Source organism: Hypanus sabinus, chromosome X2 (genome assembly GCF_030144855.1).
Source record: "Hypanus sabinus isolate sHypSab1 chromosome X2, sHypSab1.hap1, whole genome shotgun sequence".
NCBI classification, from domain to species: Eukaryota; Metazoa; Chordata; class Chondrichthyes; order Myliobatiformes; family Dasyatidae; genus Hypanus; species Hypanus sabinus.
The window spans coordinates 16,864,993-16,889,582 of NC_082739.1; the positions used below are offsets into that span (position 1 = coordinate 16,864,993).

Here is a 24,590-nt window from a genome sequence, read left to right on the forward strand (position 1 = left end):
AAAGAAACAGAGCAATTGACTCAGAAGGAAATTGAATACTGTTGAACAGTTGAAATAAATAGAGAAAAATAAGGAAATAAGAGAAAAATATGAAAAACACCTTGAAGGTTATTTTATTAACTGCAGGAGCGATAAGCTGCAGGGTTACTCTTCCTTTTCCAAGCCTCTAAAATTAAGTTACATATCTGGACCACCAAACACATCAGTATCAGCAGGGTCATGGCCACAGCAATTATATAGTGAATTTTATATCTATTAACAGTACAACTCAAATAATTGTATGGATTAGTGACCATTAGGGAAGAGGTATAGAAGCTTGAAGACCCACACTCAATGACTTTAATACTCTAATAATGGTGGATGCCTTGGATCCATCATTGTTTTCCAAGTGATTTTATAGTAAAGTTGTATATGATATTAGTCTTCATGTGTGAAAATGTGTTTTCATATTCTGTACATATCTGAATTTTCAAATGGTTAATATTGATACAAAAGGAACAATTTGAAAAATAAAACAGGATATCATAAATTAGTAAAGCTGAAAAGCTTTCTTTAGCCTTTCAAGGTTTATATTAATACTATCGACATTTGATCATATTATTTGGAACTAGATTTCAGTTATGTGTATATTGCCAAAACTGTATCAGGAAAAGAATATTCCTATGGCTGGTTTTGACAGACTGAATTGGGAAATATGCAACAAACATCTAGACAGAAGGACAAAAGAAATGGGAGGATTGGACCATTTTGCCTTTAAGCATGATCTGCTATTCATCAAGAATATGACAGATTTCCTTGTCCTCATTTTGCTTTCTTTCCAAAAATAGTAGTTTATTAGCACTAGCTCCATATACTCTACATTTGTAAATCAATCTTTTATGTGAGTTTTTATCAAAAGCCTTCTGAAAATCTAAGTTAATCAACTCAGCTAAATCTCTTATTGTTTAGTCATGCATGGTTTTCTTTTCATAAATCCATGATGAGACTACTCAGTTGTATTATGCTTTTAAGCTATTCTGTTGTTATATTTTGCATTATAAATTCCAGCATTTTTCCTACCAGGCTAATGATGTCTAATTTCCTGTTCTTTCTCTCTCTCTCTCTCTCTCTCTCTCTCTCTCTCTCTCTCTCTCTCTCCCTCTCCCTCTCCCTCTCCCTCTCCCTCTCCCTCTCCCTCTCCCTCTCCCTCTCCCTCTCCCTCTCCCTCTCCCTCTCCCTCTCCCTCTCCCTCGCCCTCGCCCTCGCCCTCGCCCTCGCCCTCGCCCTCTCCCTCTCCCTCTCTCTCTCCCCCCCTCTCTCTCTCTCTCTCTCTCTCCCCCCCTCTCCCTCTCCCTCTCTCTCTCTCTCTCCCCCTCTCCCCCTCCCCCTCTCCCTCCCTCCTTTCTAAAATAATAAGGTCACATTTGCTATCCTCCAGTGGGACCAATTCTGGATCAATGGAATTTTGTAGGATGATATTCAAATTATCCATTATTTCTGTAATGATCTTCCTGAATGAGGTCCAGTATAAGCATAGTGAAAACTAAGGAATCATTTGGGAGGCAGATAATTGTAATCTTTGTATTTAACTGCACCTGCAAATGTCATCTCAAAAAAAGTATCACTTAAAGAGCTGGTATTAGTGTCTTCTAATACAGTGTCTTCCACTGTCTAGAAGAAACCACAAGAGAGGAAATGTGCTCCTAAAATTGAAAATGGTACTGTTTCATCTTTCTTGCCATTTTGCGACTCTATATTTTTCTGGTGAAACAGGACAATGGCTGAGAATTATTTTTTCAAAGGATGTGGTGATCTGCAATTTATATATTTCAAATATGTTCTTAATATAAACATAGTTATAACATAATTTGCCTACTTATATATATCACATTGTATTTGCAGCTTTGCATCCTCCATCAGGAGATTAGAAATACAGAGAAACATCTTTAACAAATGGGTTTCCATGTAAAACTTGGTTGTAAGAATTTAGAAAAATAATAATCAGCAGGTAATCAAGTGGCACAAATCAGAAATATGTGAAATCTTAAAGGGCTGGGCTTTGAATTCAGTAGCAACAGGGTGGTGGTCCCATTTGACCTCAAAGAGCTCTGCTGCCAAAGCTTCATTGAAGTTTGTGGCATGGATTTCCTTTGTTCTGATGTATGTTGATGACAGGCATATATGCAGGAGATATTTTATGTTTGGCAGCAGCTGTGTTGTAAATCTGGCTCAGAGAAGAGTTACATAAGAACTATAATTTGATAGCCACCTAGTTAGGAAATAAAACACTTTAATATATCTTTACCAACTCAAATTTGGAACATACAAATTCATTTAGATGGACACTGTAATATCATTAATAATGATTTTAAAATCTAAAGAACTTGAACATATTTGTTCTGAGCTAGATTCCCTATATACAGATTGGTTTTTTTTTACAATGCAGGGGGGCTGCTCAGCAATAATTCTAAGAGGTACTGTTGAATAGATGGATACATAATAAGCTGTTTCCTTAGTGTGAAGAACCTCAAACTGGGAGACTTAGCCTGTATGTATTAGTTAAATAGAAGCAGGGATACTCTTTGCAATTTGGAAGAATTCAAGGGGGAAATAGGAAGCGTCAAGACCACAAGTTCTTGGAAGGGTAAATGCTAGGGATAACAAATCCAGAAACTTCTGGATGTTGAAAGTTACTGAGGATTAGATAAAGAGGAAAAAGGAAACATCTAAAGTAGGTATAGTGAATGAAAGATGAGTGAGGCCTGTCAGGAGTGGAGCAAGTGTAGGGAGGTGCACAAAAAGAAATTAGAAAGCAAAGAAAGTTCACAGAATATCACTAACAGGCAAGTAATTATCATCTAATGTCAGGTGTACGGATGTTGTTTGAGAAAATGCTGAATGACGAGACTAATAATCACTGGGGAACTACAGAATTTAATCAGAGATGGCCAATGTGGTTCTGTGAAGTGCAGATCTTTCTGGCCAATCTGATTTGATTTTTTTTTGAAGAGGTATCCAAAGGTATCAATGAGGGCAGAGCAGTAGATGTAGTTTATGTGTACTTCATTGAGCATAAAACAGTATAGCACATGGGTAGATAACCATATATGATTTTGGCCTTAAGTACGCAGGTCAATGAATACAAAAGCAGGGAAGTCATGCTCCAATTTTATAGAATGTTAATTAGGTCTCAAATGGAGTACTATATGCAATTTTGGGAGCCATACTAAGGGAAGGATGGGATAGCACTGGAGAGGGTGTAAAGGATATTCACCAGGATGTTGCCTGGATATGAAGAGAGACAGGTCTCTCTGGAATGGAGGAGCTTAAGAAAGGACATGAGATGTATACAATTATGAGAGGTTATAGACAGGGAAGTATGCAAGAAGCTAGAAGAGGTCAAACTAAAAGGACATAGATTAACACAAGATGAGCTATAAGGGGTTCTTTTCCAACTAGAGAGTGTGAATACCTAGAAAGTACTGCCCAAGAAAGTGTTGGAATCGAGATTGCTAACAGTACTTAAAAAGTACCTGGATGAGCACTTGAATGGCTTTGGCAGAGAAAAAAATAGGCTAAGTGCTAAGAGATGGCAATTATACAAATGGGTACCCACTGGTTAGTGTTGTGAGCCGCACAGTCTGTTTCATTGCTGTATGTCTTTATGACTCTGTCATGAATCATGAGTATCTCATTCACTGGAATCAGTTGAATGAATCAATGCTTTACTGCATCTGAGGCAAATGTTCTTCTTGGTATATGCAGGAAAAGCTGCATACAATAGGTGTCATTACGTCAATACTCTGGTGAGACGCTTTAACTGAGCCTACACATGGAGTGCTTTTGGAGTAAGACATGATTACTTTAAATATACTCTAGGCCAGTTAGCCTTTCTTATTAGTTGCTGCACTTAAAGTCATAGGACACTACAGTACAGAAACACGCCAAATTATTTACCTACCTAGTGCATCGCCCTGCACCTGGACCATAGTTCTCCATGTCTCTTCCATCCATGTACCTCTCTAAATGTCCTAAATTTCGAAATCAAACCAGCATCCACCACCTCTGATGGCAGCTCATTTCACACTCTCACCACCCACTGAGTGAAGAAATTCCCCCTCATGTTTCCTTTAAACATTTCACCTTTCACCCTTAACAAATAACCTCTAGTTTTAGTCTCGCCCAACCTCAGTGGAAAAAGCCTGCTTGCATTTACCCTTTCTATACCTCTCATAATTTTGTATGCCTCTATTAAATCTCGCCTCATTCTTCTATGCTCAAGGGAATAAAGTCCTAACCTATTCAATGTTTCCTATAATTCAAGTCCTCAAGCCCTGGCAACATCTTTGTAAATTTTCTCTGCATTCTTTTAATCTTATTGACACCTTTCCTGTGGGCAGGTGACCAAAACTGCACACAATACTCCAAATTAGGCCTCACCAATGTTCTATACATCTTCAACATAACATCCAACTTAAACTTTGCACCTAAACTTTGTGTTTCACATGCTGGAAAAGATCCCTCTGTCCAAAACCATTCACTAGTTACTGACTATTTCAAACAAAATTTCACTGTCATTGATCTGATATTTTTCCAGGTGATATTCCATCTACCACATTCTTTCCCACTTACTTAAGCTGACAATATCCCTTTTAGAGCTTCCAGTCTCCTCCTTCCAGCTCACTTACTTGTCTTTCTTTCATAGACGACCTTGAGTAGGCTATCCTCTGATTGTTCCTGTGCGAATTATAATAAATAGTAAATAGCTGAAGTCAAGTCCAGTCAAGTCAAGTCACTTTTATTGTCATTTCGACCATAACTGCTGGTACAGTACACAGTAAAAATGAGACAATGTTTTTCAGGACCATGGTGTTACATGACACAGTACAAAAACTAGATTGAACTACGTAAATAACAACACAGAGGGAAAAAAACCCACACAACTACACTAGACTACAGACCTTCCCAGGACTGCATAAAGTGCACAAAACAGTGCAGGGATTACAATAAATAATAAACAGAACAATAGGGCAAGGTGTCAGCCCAGGGTCTGGGTATTGAGGAGTCTGATAGCTTGGGGGAAGAAAGGGGTACATAGTCTGGTCGTGAGAGCCCCAATGCTTCGGAGCCTTTTCCCAGACGGCAGGAAGGAGAAGAGATTGTATGAGGGGTGCATGGAGTCCTTCATAATGCTGTTTGCTTTGCGGATGCAGCTTGTAGTGTAAATGTCCGTGATGGTGGGAAGAGAGACCCCAATGATCTTCTCACTGACCTCACTATCTGCTGTGGGGCCCAATCCTATGCCAGGTAGCACCCACCAAAATGCCAGTGTACAGAAAACCTTCTCTGTTTTCTCAGTCCTTCAACCAATTGTTTATCCATGCCCAATTCCGTTAATATATAAGTAGACATATATTTTGTTTTACTACCTTTTGTGTGGTACAGATCCAAATATGTTGCATCTATTGATTCCCTTTTAGTGACCTTACTGTTTACATTTCAAAAAGAACTAAGTTCATTTATTGTTATAGGCATACATACCTAGATTATAAATGGCATAAAAATTTAGATTTTGGAGCAGCGGCACGTTACAAATATGACAAACTTAAGTAAATATAAACTTAAATTAACATAAATACTACTGATATGTAAGAGATAAATTTTCATTCATAAATCTGAGCTAACTCAGCATGATATTATTACAATTTGTCAAGCAGAATATCATTCCAGAAATTTGCTCTCAGTTTAACTTCATTACAATCACATATTCTGGGTTCAACATGTTATTTTGCAGAGAGTGACAATGAAAGGGCTAGTGTCAATGTAATCACTGTATGACCGGGGTAAGCATGCAGATGGTAACAAAATACCTGCATGACTTGCAAGAATTTCCAGGAAAGCAAATGTGAAAAGTTCCATATTCCTGCCTATATCTACAATCTTTTTATGTTTGATCTTTACAATATGTTCTTAATAACATTGGTTTACTCGTTTCTCCAATTACAAAATCCATTTTGTTAGATCCTTTGAGGTGCATGCATTTAAGTTTAATGTTACCTCAAGCTTGTTTTATTAGCTGTGTTAAGTCATCACCATATTATATAACCTAGCCAAATTAGCAGCTATGGACATTTTGAATAATATATGAGAGTATTATCTTTTATGTATCAATGAGATCACTATTTTTGTTGCACAGGTTGCACAGTAGAACAAACAGTCACAGAAACAAGATAAAATTATTACTTTCTATATGACATAAACACAGGAGTATTCCTAATGATGCATCAGTAACCTATCAAGTTCATCATTACAGTTGTGCTTAACATTGAAAGGCTGGTTGGAAGAAAGTTAGTTGTCCCATTTCATGACTATCAAGTGAACAATATTTGAAATATATATTGAATGTGTTCCTGTCTTAATGTGCATTTGGTTGCTTTTCTCTGTAGTTATATCTTACATTGTGATATGGTCACCCAGCTTGTGATATGAACCACTTCTTAATTAGTTATTATTTGCTAAAATTAATCATCAATTTTCTGACATTTGTGGAAAGGGAAGCAGGATAATAGTCTCAGATCCATGAACTTCGTTGGGATGAAAGTTGATCAATTTTGGATGAACAGTATTGCTCCCTCAAATGAAGAGGTTGCCTTGTTATTATAAATTAAGCAAGTTGGCTCTATACTGAAATAAAGACCAAAAAAAGCCATAGCAGATCATGTAGTGTGGAGTGAGAAATGCTTAGCCACACAGATACTGCTGTTTCATCAGCGTTTTCTGTTTTTATTTCAAATTTCTAGCATCAGCAGTATTTTGCTTCAGGGTCTAATCTTGTTAGAGCTTAGCAAAGTAAAATATGATTCTATTTAAATATAGGGGCAGTTTAAGTGCTATCTGCTGAGAAGATATTTCCCTTGTAGAACACTCTAGAACTGGGTAAGTATAGTTTCAGAATAAGTGGTCACCAATCAATGGTATGAATGAAGATTTCTTTTGAATATTTGAAATCTTCTTCCCTTTGAGAGCCTTGGAGGCTAAATCATTGAACATTAAGATCAGGTCAGAAAGAATTTTGGATCTGTAAGAGAATTGAAGGTTATGAGGGGTAGAAGGGAGAGTGGAGTGGAAGCTCAGATCAGGTCAGCCATGAACTTATTGGATGACAGAGTAGGTTCAAGGGATCATACAGTTTACTCCTGCATCTATTTCTTGTACTATTTGAGTCATAGAGGAAATACTGGTTTTGACCCAATGAGTATATGCCAACCACGGTGTCCACACAGCTGGTCCCAACTTCCTACATTTGGCCTGCATCCCTCCATGCTCTACCCCTTCATGTATCACTCCAAGTGGTTTTTAAAATGGTACTTGTAATTTTGGAAAATAATACTTTTGAACTTTATAATGTTTTTAAAAAAGTGGAATAAGGTAAGCAGAAGCAGACCCATGTAGTTAACAGAGAAGATGGGATAGAAATTATTTGAAACAGTGGCAAATCTGTGGGACATTTTCACCATTTTTTGTTTTTATTTTGAATTTCTTATATTCATTTTTATTAGGTGAAATGCCATAAGTTATGAAAAATATAGGTTGCAGAAAAATGGGGAAAACTAAAGGAAAGGTCCTTGTTACGACAAAGATTAAATGACACAAGTTGGGTGGTGCCATGTGAAGAAGGATGGTAAAATCTAGTGAATAACAATGCCTGTGGAGAATGTATACTAGGAAGAGGCAGGTGAAGTCTGAAGTATAAGAAGAGGCAAGAGAAAAAAATACTAAATACAGAAAATGTAAATTGCAAAACTGATGGCTGATTATCTGAAATTGTTGAATTCATTATTGGGTTTTGAAGATTATAATATACCAGCTGGGTAGACAAAGTGATGTTCTCCATATTACATTGTTTGCATTGAGACTTTGTAGGATCATTGTAAGAAGCCAAACATAGAGGTGGAAATGGGCTGGAGAATAAAGTGGAAGACAACAGGAAGCTCAGAGTTGCCTTTATGGACTGAATGGTTTCCACAAGGTAAAAGAGATTATGACTGACAGGAGGCAGAAAGGTTTTTCAGTTTTTATCAAGTGGGCTTTACTGACAGTGTATTGCCCATTCATTATTGTCCTTATGAAGATGTTGATGAGCCTTATTTTTATACTGCTTTAGTCTTTCTGGTGAAAGTATTTCCACAATGCTGTTTGATAGAGTATTTCAAGATTTAGACTGACCAATAACAAAAAACAATTGATATATATTTCCAAGTCAGTGATTTGTTCATTTCTTGTGGTTACATGATACAGTGCCATAAGAAGGAGTGGTTATTTATGCAGGTGGAAGAGTGGACCAAGGTATCACATAGAGAATGGTTTCTTCTGGTTGCTGAAAGAGAGGATGTGGTTGCCTGATTGAGTTTGAGGCAGGCAGTGAGGGTACCAAAATGAAGGATAACCCTTCTTTACCTTGTTATCATTTACCTGTGTCAGGTTCATCTTTGCATGAAGTGACAGCTCCAATCTTCTTTGAGACTCCTATCTTCATAGAGGGCACCCTCTATTATGTTGTGAGATAAGTGAGAGATATTCTGAACAGGTCTTCTTGCTCAAAGTTGGACATCCATGGGTCAATGGGGATCATCAGCAGCAACAAAAAATTGTAACCATACAATCTATAACCTCATCACCTGATATATTCTTCTCTCTACCATTGTTATCAACCGGAGATCAGCCATGGTTCAGTGGAAATGTGTGTGTTGGGAGCAGCACTGTCTGTACCTAAATATGAGGTGCCAATCTGGTGAAGCTGTAATATATAACTACATATATGCTAAACCACAAAATTAGCATGCAATAAAGTTAATCAGTTCTCACCATTAAGATCAGATAAAAATCTTGTAGTTATGCCATATTTAGTTGTGAATGATGGTAGAGAAAAGAATCACTAACAGTTGGAACAGACTAAGAACATCTCAATCCCCAAAGAAGACAAAGCTGAACAAATTGCTTGCATATTCAGCCAAAAATGCAAAGTGAGTGATCTATTTCAGCTTCCTCTTGAGATTTTCACCTTCATCCAAAACAGTTTTCACACAATTTGATTCACCCAGTGTGAAATCAAGAAATGACTGTGACTACTAGATATGGAAAGGCAATGAATGGAACTGGACAATATCTCAACTGAGGTAGAGGGGCCACCCATTTCCCTTCACAGATTAAGTTCCTCCAGGAGTTTGTTTTTAACCCAGCTATAATTCCGAAGACCTGTGGTATTGAACTGCACTTCTAGCCAATTGCTACACCTAGAGGTGTTACACTTATTCTAATTATTCTAGTGCAGTTACAACAGTGACCTCTTCAGGCAATGTGGAATATTGCCTTTGTGCCCTGTTGGGGGAAAAAAGAGAGGACAAGTGCAATCTGGTGATTCAGTCTACTGAATCAGATCATCTGCAAAGTGATGAAATGTGTTTCTGTTGGCAGCTTGATTTTTGCAAGGACCTTCAGTTCTAGGCTCCATTATGTCTATAGTCCAGACATGGATCAGGTGAGGTGAGAATAACATCAAGGCAGCATTGGATTAAGTGTGGCACTAATAGACCATGGTAAATTTACAGTCCTCGGGCATAAGAGCAAAAACACTATAAGACTTGAGTTATACTTCATGCATAATAAGATGATAGATGTTGTAGTAGGCCAATCGGCCCAGCTGCAGGATGTCACTGCTGGAGATCCTCAGTGCAGTGTCCCAGGCTTAATCATCTTTAGCTGTTTCACCGATGACCTGCTTGACATCATGAGATCACATAGGAGATGTTTGGTTGATGATTGCAGTGATGACGCCCACTTCCAACTCTTCAGCAAATGTAACAGTCCAAACAGGCCATGCTTCCAAGTAGCAAGATCTAGGCTATGCTCAGGCATTGGGTTATTGTGGCAAGTAACATTCCAGTAACAAAGGGATCGACCATCTGCAAAAAGAGGATGTTTGACCACTTACCATTGACATTTCAATGGCATTACTACTAACAAAACCTGCATCAACAGCAACCAGAAACTCAGCTGGACCAGCATGAATTCTCTGGCTTCATGAGCAGTTGGAGACTGGGTATCCTGTGGTGAGTAACTAATCTCTTCACACGTCATCTTTCTGGCAAATTCAAGGCATAAATTAGGAGTGTGATGGAACACTGTCCGCTCACCTGGATGAACACAGCCCCGACAGCTCTCAGTTGGTATTGGACTTGTATTATTGTCACATGCTGCAAGGTACAGTGAAAAGCTTGTCTTGCATTCTGTTCATACAAATCAATACATTACACGTATAAAGCAATAATAGAATGCAAACCATAGTGTAGCAGCTACAGAGAAAGTCCAGTGCAGATGAAAAACAATCCAATGTCATAACAAGGTAAATTGTGAAGTCAAGAGTCTATCTTATCATACTAGGGAACAATTCAATAGTCTTATAATAGCAGGGTAGATGATGCTGTCATTGAATCTGGTAGTTAGTGCTTTCAGACTTTTATATCTTTTGCCCATGCTAGAGGGGAGAAGAGAGAATGTCTGAGGTAGGTAGGGTCTTTGATTATACTGGCTGCTGTGCTGAAGCAGTGAGGTGAACTGAGAGTCCATTGAGAGGAAGTAGGTTTCTGTGATGTGCTGAGTTCTATCCACAAGTCTTTGCAGTTTCTTACAGTCACAGACAAAACAGCTGCCATTCCAGGCCACCCAGTTACGGTGCTTTTTATGGTGCATCGATAAAAATTGGTAAGGGTCAATGGAAGCACCAAATTTTTTGTAATCTCCTATAGGCATTGGAGGGCTTTCTTGGCCATGATTTCTATGTGGTTGGACCAGGACAGGCTAATGGTGACATACACTCTTAAGAATCTGAAGCTCTCAACCTTGGCACCATTAATGTAGACAAGAGTATGTGTACCACTGCCTTCCTGAAGTGAACGACCAGCTCTTTTATTTTGCTGACATTGGGGGAAAAGGTGTTGTCATAATTCCATGTTACTAAGCTTTTTACTTCCTTCCTATACTCTGATTCATTATTGTTTGAGACATTGCTCACTGTGGTGGTATCATCTGCAGACTTATAGATGGAGTTAGAGCAGAATCTGTCCAACATAGTGATTAGAAAGGAGATGAGGAGGAATTTCTTTAAGTAGAGGGTGGTGAATCTGTGGAATTCTTTGCCACAGGCAGCTGTAGAGGCTAAGTCTCTATGTATATTTAAGGCAGAGCTTGATAGATTCTTGATTGGTCAGGGCATGAAGGGATACAGGGAGAAGGCAGGAGATTGAGATTGAGAGGAAAATTGGATCAGCCATGATAAAATGGTGGAGCAGAGTCGATGGGCCAAATTCTGCTCCTTTTTATTATTGTCTTATAAGTGTATAGGGAGTGGAGTTGGGGGCTGAGGATGCAAGCTGAACATCATCATGGAGAAAGTAGTGTGCTTGATTGATACCAAATTTGCCACCTTATTTTCTTTCCTTTTCACTGGCAACGTACAAAATGTACTGTGGTTAACCACTTATCCAACTCCAACATCATCTCCTAAATTTAAGGTTGCATACTCCATATAGCCATTGCAGATTAGAGGTTCAGTACATGGGATTTCCACTACCTCTTGCACGTTCACCTTCAAGTTGCACACCATCCAAACTTGGAAATATCCTACAATTGCTTCTTTGCTCAATATACAGTCCAGAGCTCTCCCTGACACCATTGTATCTTCACCAGTTATTGAGGAAGGAACTCACCATCACCTTCTCAAATGCATTTAGGTATAAATGCTGGCCTTGCCTTGCCAAAAAAAATGGGTGATTAAAGCCAGTTCTTTATCATGAATTGAGTTGCTTTGTTCACTACCCACCTAACTGGCAGTGTTTTCGTAATAGGATTTCTGATACTGATAACCATTTTCAAATTCAAAATTGATGCTTGTGATTTAGATTTCTCTTGTGGTAAATTATATTGGAATCTTTCTTGCTTTCACATGTTTTCACTTACTAATTTTTTACATTGTTGAACACTGGAATGATAATGTTGGTAAATGAATACTTTTGTGCAGTATTTCTGTGCAGCTGCTGATGCACATTGATGTAATTGAAAGCTACTTTTTAGTTGAAAGCAAAGATTCAAAGACATTCACTTCCTGTGAAATATATGGATATAGGCATTAACTATAGTTGTTCATTTGGTGAGGAAATTTTCAACATAAAAGGTTATGTAGATTAATGGACGTTAATCAATGGAGATGAATTAAGTAATTTTAATTTTGTTTTTTACCATTCGTTCTGGGAAGAACATCATTGAACTCAGAGCCATAGAGGATTGACAAAGCTGCAAGGTCACACTTTTACATTAGGGATTTCCATAATGAGCTAATAGTAAGTTTGACGACAACGTAATGAATAAAGCTATTTTAGGTACTGTTCAAACAATCTGTACTTTATACAGCATGTACAGCAGAGTTGAGCCAAGGCAAACGTGTTTCAGATGTGAAGTGTGAAGCAGTATAGTGCTTCATTAGTTGTGAAGAATTACTTCCAAGTAGCATAAAACTTGCCCTTTCCAACTTGCTTTTATGTTGTTTATTCTCATGTAGAATAGTAATGTTAGAAATGGAATAGTTGCACATTGGCACCAATCTCAACGCTCTTTAATAATAGGTCAGACATTGCAGGTCAGGTCACATAGATGCAAGCTATCTGACATAGAAATAGATGATAACCCCACTAAGACATTAAGACCGTTAATATCCAATGTTAAACCAAGTTGGTCCGTTAAACCAAGTCCATTTTATGCTGCATGCAACCCTCTTTTGAATGGACTTTGTTTTCCATCATATTCAATTTGTATTACCATTTGCAAAATGTACTGCATTACTTTTTAATTATAACATCAATTTTAGTTCTGTAAAGTTCATCTGCTTAGAAGCTAGGTTTATAATGCCTAAATATATTTTTTTCTGGCACATCAGTAGCTGAAAAGAGTGGAGATGCCTGTGTATGAACTTTTAGGGTGGTTCTTGCACAGGAGCTGCCCTTGTTCGTGTCCCATTTAGCTTGCTTTCAGACTTTAATATACCTTTTACCAGATCTTAATCATGAAACATCAACACAATACATCATTGGTGGTTCAGTACAATTTTTTTCATATTTTAAGTTCCTTACAGTATAAAGTGAATGAGGCATTTTTGTTCTTAAGACCGTAAGACATAGGAGCAGGATTAGGCCATTTGGCCAATAGAGTCTGCTTCGCCATTTCAACATGGCTGATCCAATTTTCCTCTCAGCCCCAATCTCCTGCCTCCTCCCAGTATCCCTTTATGCACTGAACAACCAAGAATCTATTAACCTCTGCCTTAGATATGGTGGTGGCATCCGTCGGTCTTGAGAGACCATGGATCTGTGCCTGGAGTTTCCAGGGCGCAGGCCTGGGCAGAGTTGTATGGGAGACCGGCAGTTGCCCAAGCTGCAGGCCTTCCCTTCTCCACGCCACCGATGTTGTCCAAGGGAAGGGCACTAGGACCCATGCAGCTTGGCACCGGTGACGTCGCAGAGCAATGTGTTGTTAAGTGCCTTGCTCAAGGACACAAACACGCTGCCTCAGCTGAGGCTCGAACCAGTTACCTTCAGGTTACTAGTCTGATGTCTTGCCCACTAGGCCACGTGCCAACACAAGATATACATAAAGACTTGTCCTCCACAGCTGCCTGTGGCAAAGAATTCCACAGATTCACCAGCCTCTGCTAAAGAAATTCCTCCTCACCTCTGTTGTAGGAGGATGCCCCTCTGTTTTGAGGCTGTGTACTCTGGTCTTAGACTCCTCCACCACAGAAAACATCCTCTCCATATCCACTCTGTCGAGGCCTTTCACCATTCAATAAGTTTCAATGAGGTCACCCCCATTCTTCTGAATTCTAGTGAATACAGGCCCAGAGCCATCAGGCACTCTTCATATGACAAGCCATTCAATCCTAGAATCATTTTCATGAACCTCCTTTGAACCTTCTTCAGTTTCAGCACATCCTTTCTAAGATGGAGGCCCCAAACCTACTCAGAGTACTTCAAGTGAGGCATCACCAGTTCTTTATAAAGCTTCAACATTACATTCTTGCTTTTATATTCTAGTCCTCTTGAAATGAATACTAATATTGCGTTTGCCTTCTTCACCACAGATTCAACCTGCAAATTAACCTTTAGGGAATCCTGCACAAGGACTCCCAAGTCCCTTTGCATCTCAGTTTTTTGTATTTTCTCTCCATTTAGAAAATAGTCAACCCTTTCATTTCTTCTACCAAAGTCCATGACCAAACACTTCCTGACATAGTATTCCATCTGCCATTTCTTTGCCCATTCTCTTAATCTGTCAAAGTCCTTCTGTAGCCTCTCTACTTCCTTAAAATTACCTGCCCCTACATCTACCTTTATATCATCTGCAAACTTTGCAACAAAGCCATCAATTCCATCATCCAAATTATTGACATATAATGTAAAAAGAATTTGTCACAACACAGACCCCTGTGGAACACTACAAGTCATCGGCAGCCAACCAGAAAAGGCTCACTTTATTTCTACTTTTTGCCTCCTGCCTAACTGCCACTGCTTTATCCATGCTAGAATCTTTTCTGTAATACCATGGGCTCATAGCCTGTTAAGCAACCTCATGTGTGGCATCTTGTCAAAGGCTTTCTGAAAATCGAAGTACACAACATCAACCAATTCTCCTTTGTCTATCCTGCTTGTTACTTCTTCAAAGATTTCCAACAGATTTATCGGGCAAGATTTTCCCTTGAGGAAACCATGCTGACTATGGCCTGTTTTATCATGTGCCTGCAAGTACCCTGAAACCTCATCCTTAACAATCGACTCCAACATCTTCCCAACCGCCGAGTTCAGGCTAACCGACCGATAGTTTCTCTTCTTCTGCCTCTCTCCCTTCTTGAAGAGTGGAGTTACATTTGCAATTTTCCAGTCTTCTGGAACCATTCCAGAATCTAGTGATTCTTGAAAGATCATTACTAATGCCTCCACAATCTCTTCAGCCACCTTTTTCAGAACTCTGGGGTGTACACTATTGGGTCCAGGTGACTTAACTACCTTCAGACCTTTCAGTTTCCCAAGAACCTTCTCTCTAGTTATGGTAACTAACCATGTTTCATGCTCCCTGACACCTGGAACTTCCACTATACTGCTCATGTCTTCCACTGATATAAAATACCTATTCAATTTGTCAGTTATTCATCAACCTTTTCACCAGATCCAGAAAATGTTAAGCAATAAAACATTTTAATAGCATCAACAGAGTGCTAGTTTATGCTTGAATCATATATTTTTATTTTTGGCCTGCTGATCAATCCCCATCTGTCGGACATTGCAAAGTACATGAGTGCCAATAAGCTGGCTGAGAACTCATTGTACTCTTAAGGCCCCAAAAGGGTATGTAAATTACAAGTGAACGACAAATGCATTTCCATGTATCCAGGCTTCTCCTCATTGCTGATAGGCAATTTATGATAGGCTGTTGTCACCTTTCCTAAATGCTAGTAGGTGAGTTCCCTCTATGACTCAAACTAAATATTTTCATTCCTCCAACAGTGATTAGAAAAACTGATATTAAGTAGCACTTATTCAAGTTTGGAACTTATATCAAGATAAACAGGGTGCAATCTGTCAGGAGGGCAACATTCTGTTATAAGTTATGCTATCATTCATTTCAACTTGGTATCAAAATACTTTGTGCATACACTTATGTTTGAATGTCATTACTATGTCACTATATTTTATGCATTGCAAGTCAGTTCTTCATTTGTCAATACAAAATCAGTTCTTTTATTCATAGTAATTGAAGGGCTTAAAGCATTGAAGGAGTTGGTATTTTTGAATTTTGCATCAAAGATTGTTATTTATATTGTTATTACAACGAGACTTAATTGTTTTGCCTCTTTGACAATGCACTGGCAGATGCCTCTCACTCAAACAAATAACATCCACTGTTTTGCCTACCTGAGGACTGAGTTTAGAAACCAACAGGCTTCAAAATATGCTATGCTCCACAATTTTCTATTCGAAGTACCCCCTTTGACCTTGAATACAAATTATGCTTCATTTGTGCCAAGAAAGTGTGTTGACTATCAGTGCCAGATTCCTGATAATAAGTCAGAATAATTAGAATGAAGAGATCTGTGATTTTGCAACTTTGCCTGGAAGATTACACCTCATTGTCTTTTTTTCTGGCAGTCCATCTGTCGATCTCTGTGGTGAGTAACTGGGATCAAGAACAGGCCATATGAGAACTTGAACAATAAATATGACATAATTTGCTGAGATAAAATTGTATTATTCCTGCACAATTAGTTTTATGCTTAAATGATTCATTTTTTATTATCCTCTACTAGTAAGTAAAAGGAAACCACCATTTTCACAGGATTACATGTATTTCCATTTGTGTTTTTTTGAAAAGTAATCATCCTTGAGCTATTTTGTGACTTTTTTTCCATTGCCTCCCTCCTTAAGCCTTGGTTCATCCCACTCATAAAAATCCTTCCATTTCATAATAGCTAACGTTAATTTGTTACAATGTTACCTCTACCATAGCCACAGCTGACATCCGCTTTTACATATAAATATTGAGGAGAAAGAGACCATTTACAGTTTTGAAACGGTAGCTCCAATTCTTAAAATATCGTCACATGCGGCATTCTTGGAAAACACGTCTTAGATTTGAGTGAGTATTTTTCCGATTTATTTGTGTAAAAAAAAAGTTGCACATTAAAACTGTGATGGAAAATGAGAATACCAACATTTTTCATATGGAGACAATTGTTCTGAAGTGGCTTATGAAGCATAACCTATTGAGGTATTATTGGTATGGCAAAACTTTTACTTGTCTTCCCTGTGATTCAATCAAATTGTATTTGTGGAAGTTTACTTCAGCTGTCAAGATATTGTGTGGAATTTCTAAATAAAAATCCATATGAATTCATCTATACACAAGTTTAAAAGAAAACCCTATATAAAAGTGATTAAATTCTTAAATTCTATATTACTTTGCTTGACAGCATAACACAATATTGTCTTAAACCGAGTGATCACTTTGAATTGTTCATGTAATGTCTTATAATTCTGAGAGTTTATACCAGGCTACACTTCTCTCACTGTGCTTGAATAAGTAATATGTACATTAGAGCCCTCTTATCTGTAGTGCTTGGGGCCGGATTTTTTCAGATTTTGGAATATTTGCATCTATATAATGAGATTACCTTGGGAATGGAACAAAATCTGTTTAAATTACATATACAGCTTATACCTATATCAAGAAGGTAGTTTTATATAAAATTTTTAATAATTTTGTGCATGAAACAAAAATGTGTATATTGAACCATCAGAGGGGTAAGCTGTCACTACCTTGGCTGCCCAAGTGGACAGTCAATGGTTGTCCCAAATTCCCAAATTCAATCTGCTGCCAGTAAGCAGTCTTTGTCTTACCCTTGTTCATCACATATATGTACTGATGCAGCAGCTCAGTGTGTTAGATTTTCATCATTGCCGATCTTGGCAAATTCATTAATGAATGTCTCTGCTGCTTCATGATCAGCAGACGTGTCATCACCACAAGACCTTAAAACTTCAGCAACCAGTCTGCTGAATATTTACAATTGCCTTCACTTTGCAGTTCATCATAATAGATCTTTGCTTGTTTCATGATCAGCATACCGTTACGCAGCCTGTGTTCGCCCCGATGCTGATGAATCCACTCTTTCAGTACACATACGAGATCTTCATTTTTCGCTTTATACAATGTTCTTCTATTTTTCATTAACTTCTATTCATGATATATATGAGATCACTTCTCTGAACTGTCTGATATGCAGAGTCCAACACATCATCTGGGACCTTCCCAGTACCTTGTGGAATTTTCTTTTTGTGACCCGTTATGTCAGTGCTAACGGGTGCTCAACCTGTATTTATTTTGCAACAGTTCTTAATTTGTAGATGTGCCAATAGAGTTGCTGGAGGAAGTGGTGCGGGATGAGACAAGATTTTTTTCAGTTTGCCCAAAGTTTGAGTTCATTCAATCAAATACTGAACTGAACAGACCAGATTTGAAATTTATTGCTTGATACATTTGTTGATCTAGGTAGCAATAAGAAGCCTACAAAAGGCATTTTGAAAAACAAAAACAAAATTAAGACAGGAGTTCCCATTCTTGATCAACACCTATTATGATGAGCTACATCCTAGGATGCGCTGAGACACATCATCAGTGATGTAAACTGGGTCATCGGGCCTTTTGAATCTTTCAACATCAGAATGCCTTGCCTAGGCGACCCAGCCAGGATTGATCAGGCCCTGGCTTGTGACCCAGCAGCACTGGTCCATGGGTCACACCTCTTGATGCATAGCTTTTTGGAGGCTTACTCAGCAGCCCCTGTGATGGTCCCGGTCCCGTAATACCAAGGAGGGAGTAGGGTCTGCACAAGCGAGCAGCCAGCAAAACCTATAATAATAGCTGACATGGTCTGGAGTCATCTATCAACATCTCCCTTCACTATTGCCACAATGACGTGGATTACATCCTCCTCAAACTGCAGCCACTCCCTCAGATTGCTTGCTGGAGACCAGTTAACCCGCTGGTACTCTGCCTGGGGTGAGAGTTTCTGCCATTTGGACCTCTGCTGAGATCTTGGGCAATGACTCAATTGATTCCACTGTAATGCCATGCTGATTGTAATTTAGGGAAATTGTGTTTTTGGTGCCAAATCTCCTTTGCTCTGATGTTCTAGGTTGAAATTTAGTCAGGAATGATGTTTTTGGGTGAGAGATCATAGGGGAGTATTCTGGGGAGAAATAAATTTCAAGAAAATGAGGAAGAGGAGGAAATAATCAAAAATTGGTGAGGTATAAAGTATTCTGTTGCAAATAATGAAACATTATTTTACATATGCTTTGTCAAGTGATAGGGTGGATTAATTCTGTGCAATATTTCGTTCATTTCCTATGTAAGATACTGCATTATAGTGGCAAAAATGTTCTTGAGCAACTGATAGGTTAACCCACTGGTACAGGATCATTTTTGCCACTATGACAAACAGATATTTACAGATAACAGAGTGATATTGTTTAGAATCTTTATGTAATGTCAAATATAGGGATATTATTGTGGTCTATAATAGCCCACCAAAAGTATCAAAAGAATGTTTTTGCCAGTACATAAAAACAATATTCTTTGTGGTTAATAATCCATATCAGAGACAGTAATTTTTTTACTCAGTATTACAGAGATTATCCAGCAAGACTGTGCACTGAACAAAGTACTTAACATAAGTGGAATGTTGTATGTTAAGAATGTGTATAAGGAAATGAAAAGTTATTTAGTGGGGGGAAAAAAAACAAAGGTCAAAATGTGTTAATCCCCTGTGAGGCAGAACGGAAGGAATTTTAAACTGATTAACAACTGAAAAGAAGAGTTGGCAGAAGGTTTTCAAGTGGCTAAACTGTTGCAGCTCTGATCATTTCTTACCAAGATTCTCCCTTTTCTCATCAGCACTGCCAGTAATTCTGCTCGGAGCACCCCAGCCTGCTCACCCATCCTGAGGAAGAGATCAAGATCCCCAACGCCTCAGAATCTAGAGGGTGAGAACATGGTGGAAAAGGGCTCGGACCATTCCTCAGACAAATCACCTTCCACCCCTGAACAGGGAATCCAACGAAACTATTCTTCCCAATCTGGTCGAAGCAGCAAGAACTCCAAGGTGAGCCAAGTTTAATGGTCATGTAAGAGAAGTTGTTTGGGAATGGAGCTCACACTTTATATAAAAAAAGATTTGTTACCTTTTGTATCATTGTTGTAGACCCATTATATAGTAACAAAGAAATCTGATGAAATTTAAAAAAATTGAGGAAAAAGAATATCTACATTATAGGGACTGGAATAAAAGTGGACATTCATATTTTAAATCATGATTATTTAAAATGTCATTTAATATTTTCAACAAATTTGAAACTGCTATACGTAGTAATTATTATTTTGTTCATGGATGTTTCTTTTGGGTGCTGTACTTGTGTTCTTGTGAAAACTAATTCATTTTGCTAATCTTGTCCGCATTAAGTAATTATGTTGCTAATTAATAACTTGCATTGATCTTTCGATTGTGAAGTTTGCTTTCTTCACCTCATTAAATATCAGACTTTGGGGGTGTAAGCTTGTCCACTAACTCATTTCATTTAGCCATAGCGGTTAGCACAGCACTATTACTGTTCAGGGTGTCGGAGTTCAATTCTGATGTCATCTGTAAGGAGTCTGTTCGTCCTTCCTGTGGAATGCATGGGTTTCCTCCGTCCTCTGGTTTCCTCCCTCAGTCCAAAGATGTGCCAGTTAGTAGGTAAATTAGTCATTGTAATTTGTCCCGTGATTAGGCTAGAAATCAAATAAATTGGGAGTTGCTCGTCAGTGTGGCCCGAAAGGCCAAAAGGGCCTATTCCATGACGAATACATAAATAATGTCAGAAACACACTGAGTCTCAGCAATTTGCAGAACGGTAAACTTTATTTTTCGAGTCTGCAGAGTCGGACCCAACCAGCTCCTGCTAGATTGAGTGCCGAATTACACTTTGCACAGTTTTTTATACCCTACTTGTTTACGACTTTGTGAGTTGCACCCATGTGAGGTGCAGACATTCTTCCTTAATCTCATTACAAAATTACAAATGTGATTACCCTTTGGCCCACTTATCAGCCTCAGCGCATTAACACCGTTATTGTTCAACCGTTAAGCATGTCTTCCCGTTACCCGTATCGCTTCTTTAATCAGCAAGCTATTGTTTCATCCTGATTTTGCAAATTGGTTTATACGTTGCCCTGCAAGTTGCTTTGCACGTTCTTTCTGTGTCAGCACATTCTAAATGGACTCCTTAAGAATCATTTCTCTCAAATAAGTAACCATTTTAAAGTAGGCAGGACTACAGGAACTGAGATATTTTATGATAGTATGTCAGTATGTAGGTTATATGTTAGATTAGGGAGGAGGGATGGCAGTTTATATACAGTACTCACTTGATTCACACAAGAAAGTGCATGTATATGCATATCAATGAGGGGGATGAGTTTAATTGCATAATTTAAATGAGTTTAAGATCCTTTTGATCTTCACTGCTTTGCTGACCAAGCACTTTGACAGCTTAATTTGTAACACACAAAAAAAATGCTGGAGGAGCTCAGCAGGCCAGGCAGCATCTATGGAGAGAAATAGTCAACGTTTCAGGCTGACACCCTTCATCAGGTCAAGAAAGCAAGGGGGAAGAAGCCAGAATAAGAAGTTGGGGCTGGGAAAGGAGTACAAGCTAGAAGATGAGAAGCCAGGTGGGTGGGGGGGGGGGGGGTGAAGTAAGAAGCTAGGAGGTGAAAGGGCTGGAGAAGAAGGAATCTGATAGAATAGGATAGTGGATCATAGGAGAAGGGAAAGGACGAGGGGCATCTGGGGAGGTGATAGGAAGGTAAGGAGAAGAAAAGAGATGAGAGAGGAGGCGAAATGGAAGTGCTTTTTTAATTGTATTAAAACATATTTAATTTTTTAAGCTATTCAAATGTTTTGAAACATTGAGAATGTTTGAAGAGATCTAAGACTAACTCTGGGGCATGGATATGCTGATTGAAAAATTTCCCTTAACATTTTATTTATGGAGTTAACTCATTACAATGTGGAAGGCTACACCATGGAAAAACTACTGAATAAAATTCACAAGTTCCTACTGGAAGAATTGCAAAGTGCATTTTAACCATTGTTATTGGCCAGCAGAGTTAGCACCCAATCAATTTAGAATCAGCCACAAAAGCCTGTGCATATTGTTCTCTGGAAATTCTGGGAACAGAATGTAACACCCATGATACTGTGTGTGTCCATGCAAATACAGACAGACATACTTTATTGATCCTGAGGGAAATTGGGTTTCGTTACAGTCGCACCAACCAGGAATAGTGTAGAAATATAGCAATATAAAACCATAAATAATTAAATAATAATAAGTAAGTTATTCCAAGTGGAAATAAGTCCAGGACCAGTCTATTGGCTCAGGGTGTCCGACACTCCAAGGGAGGAGTTGTAAAGTTTGATGGCCACAGGCAGGAATGACTCCCTGTGAGGCTCAGTGTTGTATCTCGATGGAATGAGTCTCTGGCTGAATGTACTCCTGTGCCTAAGCAGTACATGCTCCACCAGCTCCAGTTGTTTGGCATTGATTTAAACCAGAATTAATTTAGGATAATGTAAAAGCTGCAAGTCCTCACTGGGCTACATCTAGATTCAGGAAGAACTGTTCGGGACAAAGAGATCTGCATATCCCAAATGTTGGAAAAATTGCCCTGAACCTGCCTGTGTTTGAGGCAGTTGCGAGAGAATAAACGGTGAATCAGATGGAATGATGGATATCTGAACTGGGAGAGAGTAGACTAGTAGATTGTGCATCTCCCCATCAACCGCTGTATTTCCCTTTCTTTCCACTTTCTCTTCCACACCTTTAATATCACTCAAAAATTGTCTCTCTGTCTTTTCTCGCTCCCATTCTCTTCTTTTTTCACCATTACCTATCCCTTTCCCTGTTTCTGCCCCCTTTATTCTTCTTTTCTTTCACCCCACCCTTTTTTCATGTTCCTTTTCTTCTTCAACTCACTGCTCTCCTCCCTCCCCCCATTCCATTCTAGCTTTCCAGATTACCCTTTCTTTCTGTCTCACCTTGTACCCCACCTCTTTGTGCTCTTTTCTCTCCATGTTCACTGTTCCCTTCATCTTAAAATATTAAAACACTCAGCATTTCACCCTCTCTTTCTCAAATCCCTTTGTCGTTTTTCTCTTTTTCTCTCTCCCTTTATACTCTCTATCTATCCCTCCCTCTCGTTATTTTTTGCTTCCTCTTAATCTCTATTCTCCCATCAACGCCTTCTCTGTTTACCATCACTCGCCCCCATCAAACTCCTTTTTCTTCCCCTTCCTTCTCTTACCTCATTCATTTTTTGGTTGTCTACCCTTTTCATTAAGTTCTCCACCCTCTCCTCACCCAGTACACTCTATAGCACAATGACATTAAGTGTCAAAGTCAACTGTTAATGACCTGCAGTGTTATTACGGGATGTTTGTATTTTATGTAAATAACTAAGTCAGTGGTCTGGGAGCTATTCTTGTCTGGGATGGTGAGAGTTTAGGGCCAGAGAGTGGAAGGTTCTTAGACAATAGTTGGGGGTGAGTAGAACTCCAATGCAAAGATTGACACAAAGTGAAGTAATGGTAAAGAAGGGTTGTTCAACTCAACAGTCAGTAGTGTATGGGGCAACGATGGAGACCTATGCAGAAGTGGTAATCTAACACCAATATTTTCAAGAATTCTTTGAAAACTTGTGAATTTTTTGTCCAATATGCACAAATAATGTATTAACATTAATGTGTTAATAGCATGAATTGATATGTATCTGCAAAGTGACAACACGAGTTCTTCACATTTCTACCATAAGTGCCATTAATTTATTGGCCCACAGGTACAGTCATCTTGAGTTGCTAGTACTAGTTCCTCAATGAAAGTCAGATGGACCAGCTGTGGTTTCTCATTAGAAACTTATAGTTCAGACCTAGTTCAATCACTTGGTATCAGGCCCTATGTAGACCATAAGACATAAGAGCAGAATTAGGCCATTCAGCCCATTGAGTCTGCTCCACCATTCCATCATGGCTGATTTATTATCCCCCTCAACCCCATTCTCTTGCATGCTCCCTGTAACCTTTGACACCCTGATTAATCAAGAACCTATCAACCTCCACCTTAAAATACACCCAATGTCTTAGCCTGCACAGCCATCTGTGGCAATGAATTCTACATATTCACAACTCCTTGAAAAGGTGACACAGGTCGATTATGCATTTGGCATGCTTGCCCTCATAGTCCAAAGCATCAAGTAAATGAATTGGGATATCATATTTGCTGCTGTGCAAAGCACTGGTTAGGCTGCGCTTGGAGTTTTGTGAACAATTTGGTTGCTACGCTACAGGAACGACTTGGTAGCATTAAAAAATGCAGAAAAGATTCACCAGAATGTTGACTTGATGAAAGCTTAATTTATAAGGAGAGATTGGATATTCTCATTGTAATGTAGGAGGCTGAGGGGGTCGCCTTTTAGACCTTTATAAAATTATGAGGGGCAGAGATAGGGTAGATAGATTGATTTTTCCTTGGTGAGGGAGTTCTAAAACAGAGGGCATAGATTTAAGGTGAAAAGGGAAAATATTGAAGTAGAATAGACAGACACCTTTTCATACAGAGGATGATCATTATACAGAACAAGTTGCCAAAGGAAATGGGAGCGGCAAATAAAAATACAACATTTAAAAGGCATTTGGACTGGTTCTTGGTGAGGATATAGACAAAATGGGATTAGTGTAAAATAGATCACAGTTGGCATAGATGAATTGGGCTGAAAGGCCTTTTTCTCTGCTGTGTGACTATGATTTAAAGTTAACAGGTTTTTTGGGGACTGATGTTGGAAATCAATCTTTGACAACTACAGGACACCTTACAACTACTGTAATTCCATTTAATTTATTTATCTCAATGCTG

The 24,590-nt window shown here is 38.7% G+C and overlaps 1 protein-coding gene across 21 annotated transcripts in view; it reads left to right on the forward strand.

Annotated features, from left to right (window-relative positions):
- LOC132385195 (protein Aster-B-like) overlaps positions 1–24,590 on the forward strand; it is a 406,923-nt gene that overhangs the window by 235,843 nt on the left and 146,490 nt on the right. For all 21 annotated transcript variants that reach the window (XM_059957077.1, XM_059957080.1, XM_059957083.1 and 18 more), the window contains one exon: positions 19,537–19,744. In XM_059957077.1, the coding sequence (XP_059813060.1) occupies positions 19,537–19,744 (208 nt within the window). The remainder of the gene's footprint in view (positions 1–19,536; positions 19,745–24,590) is intronic.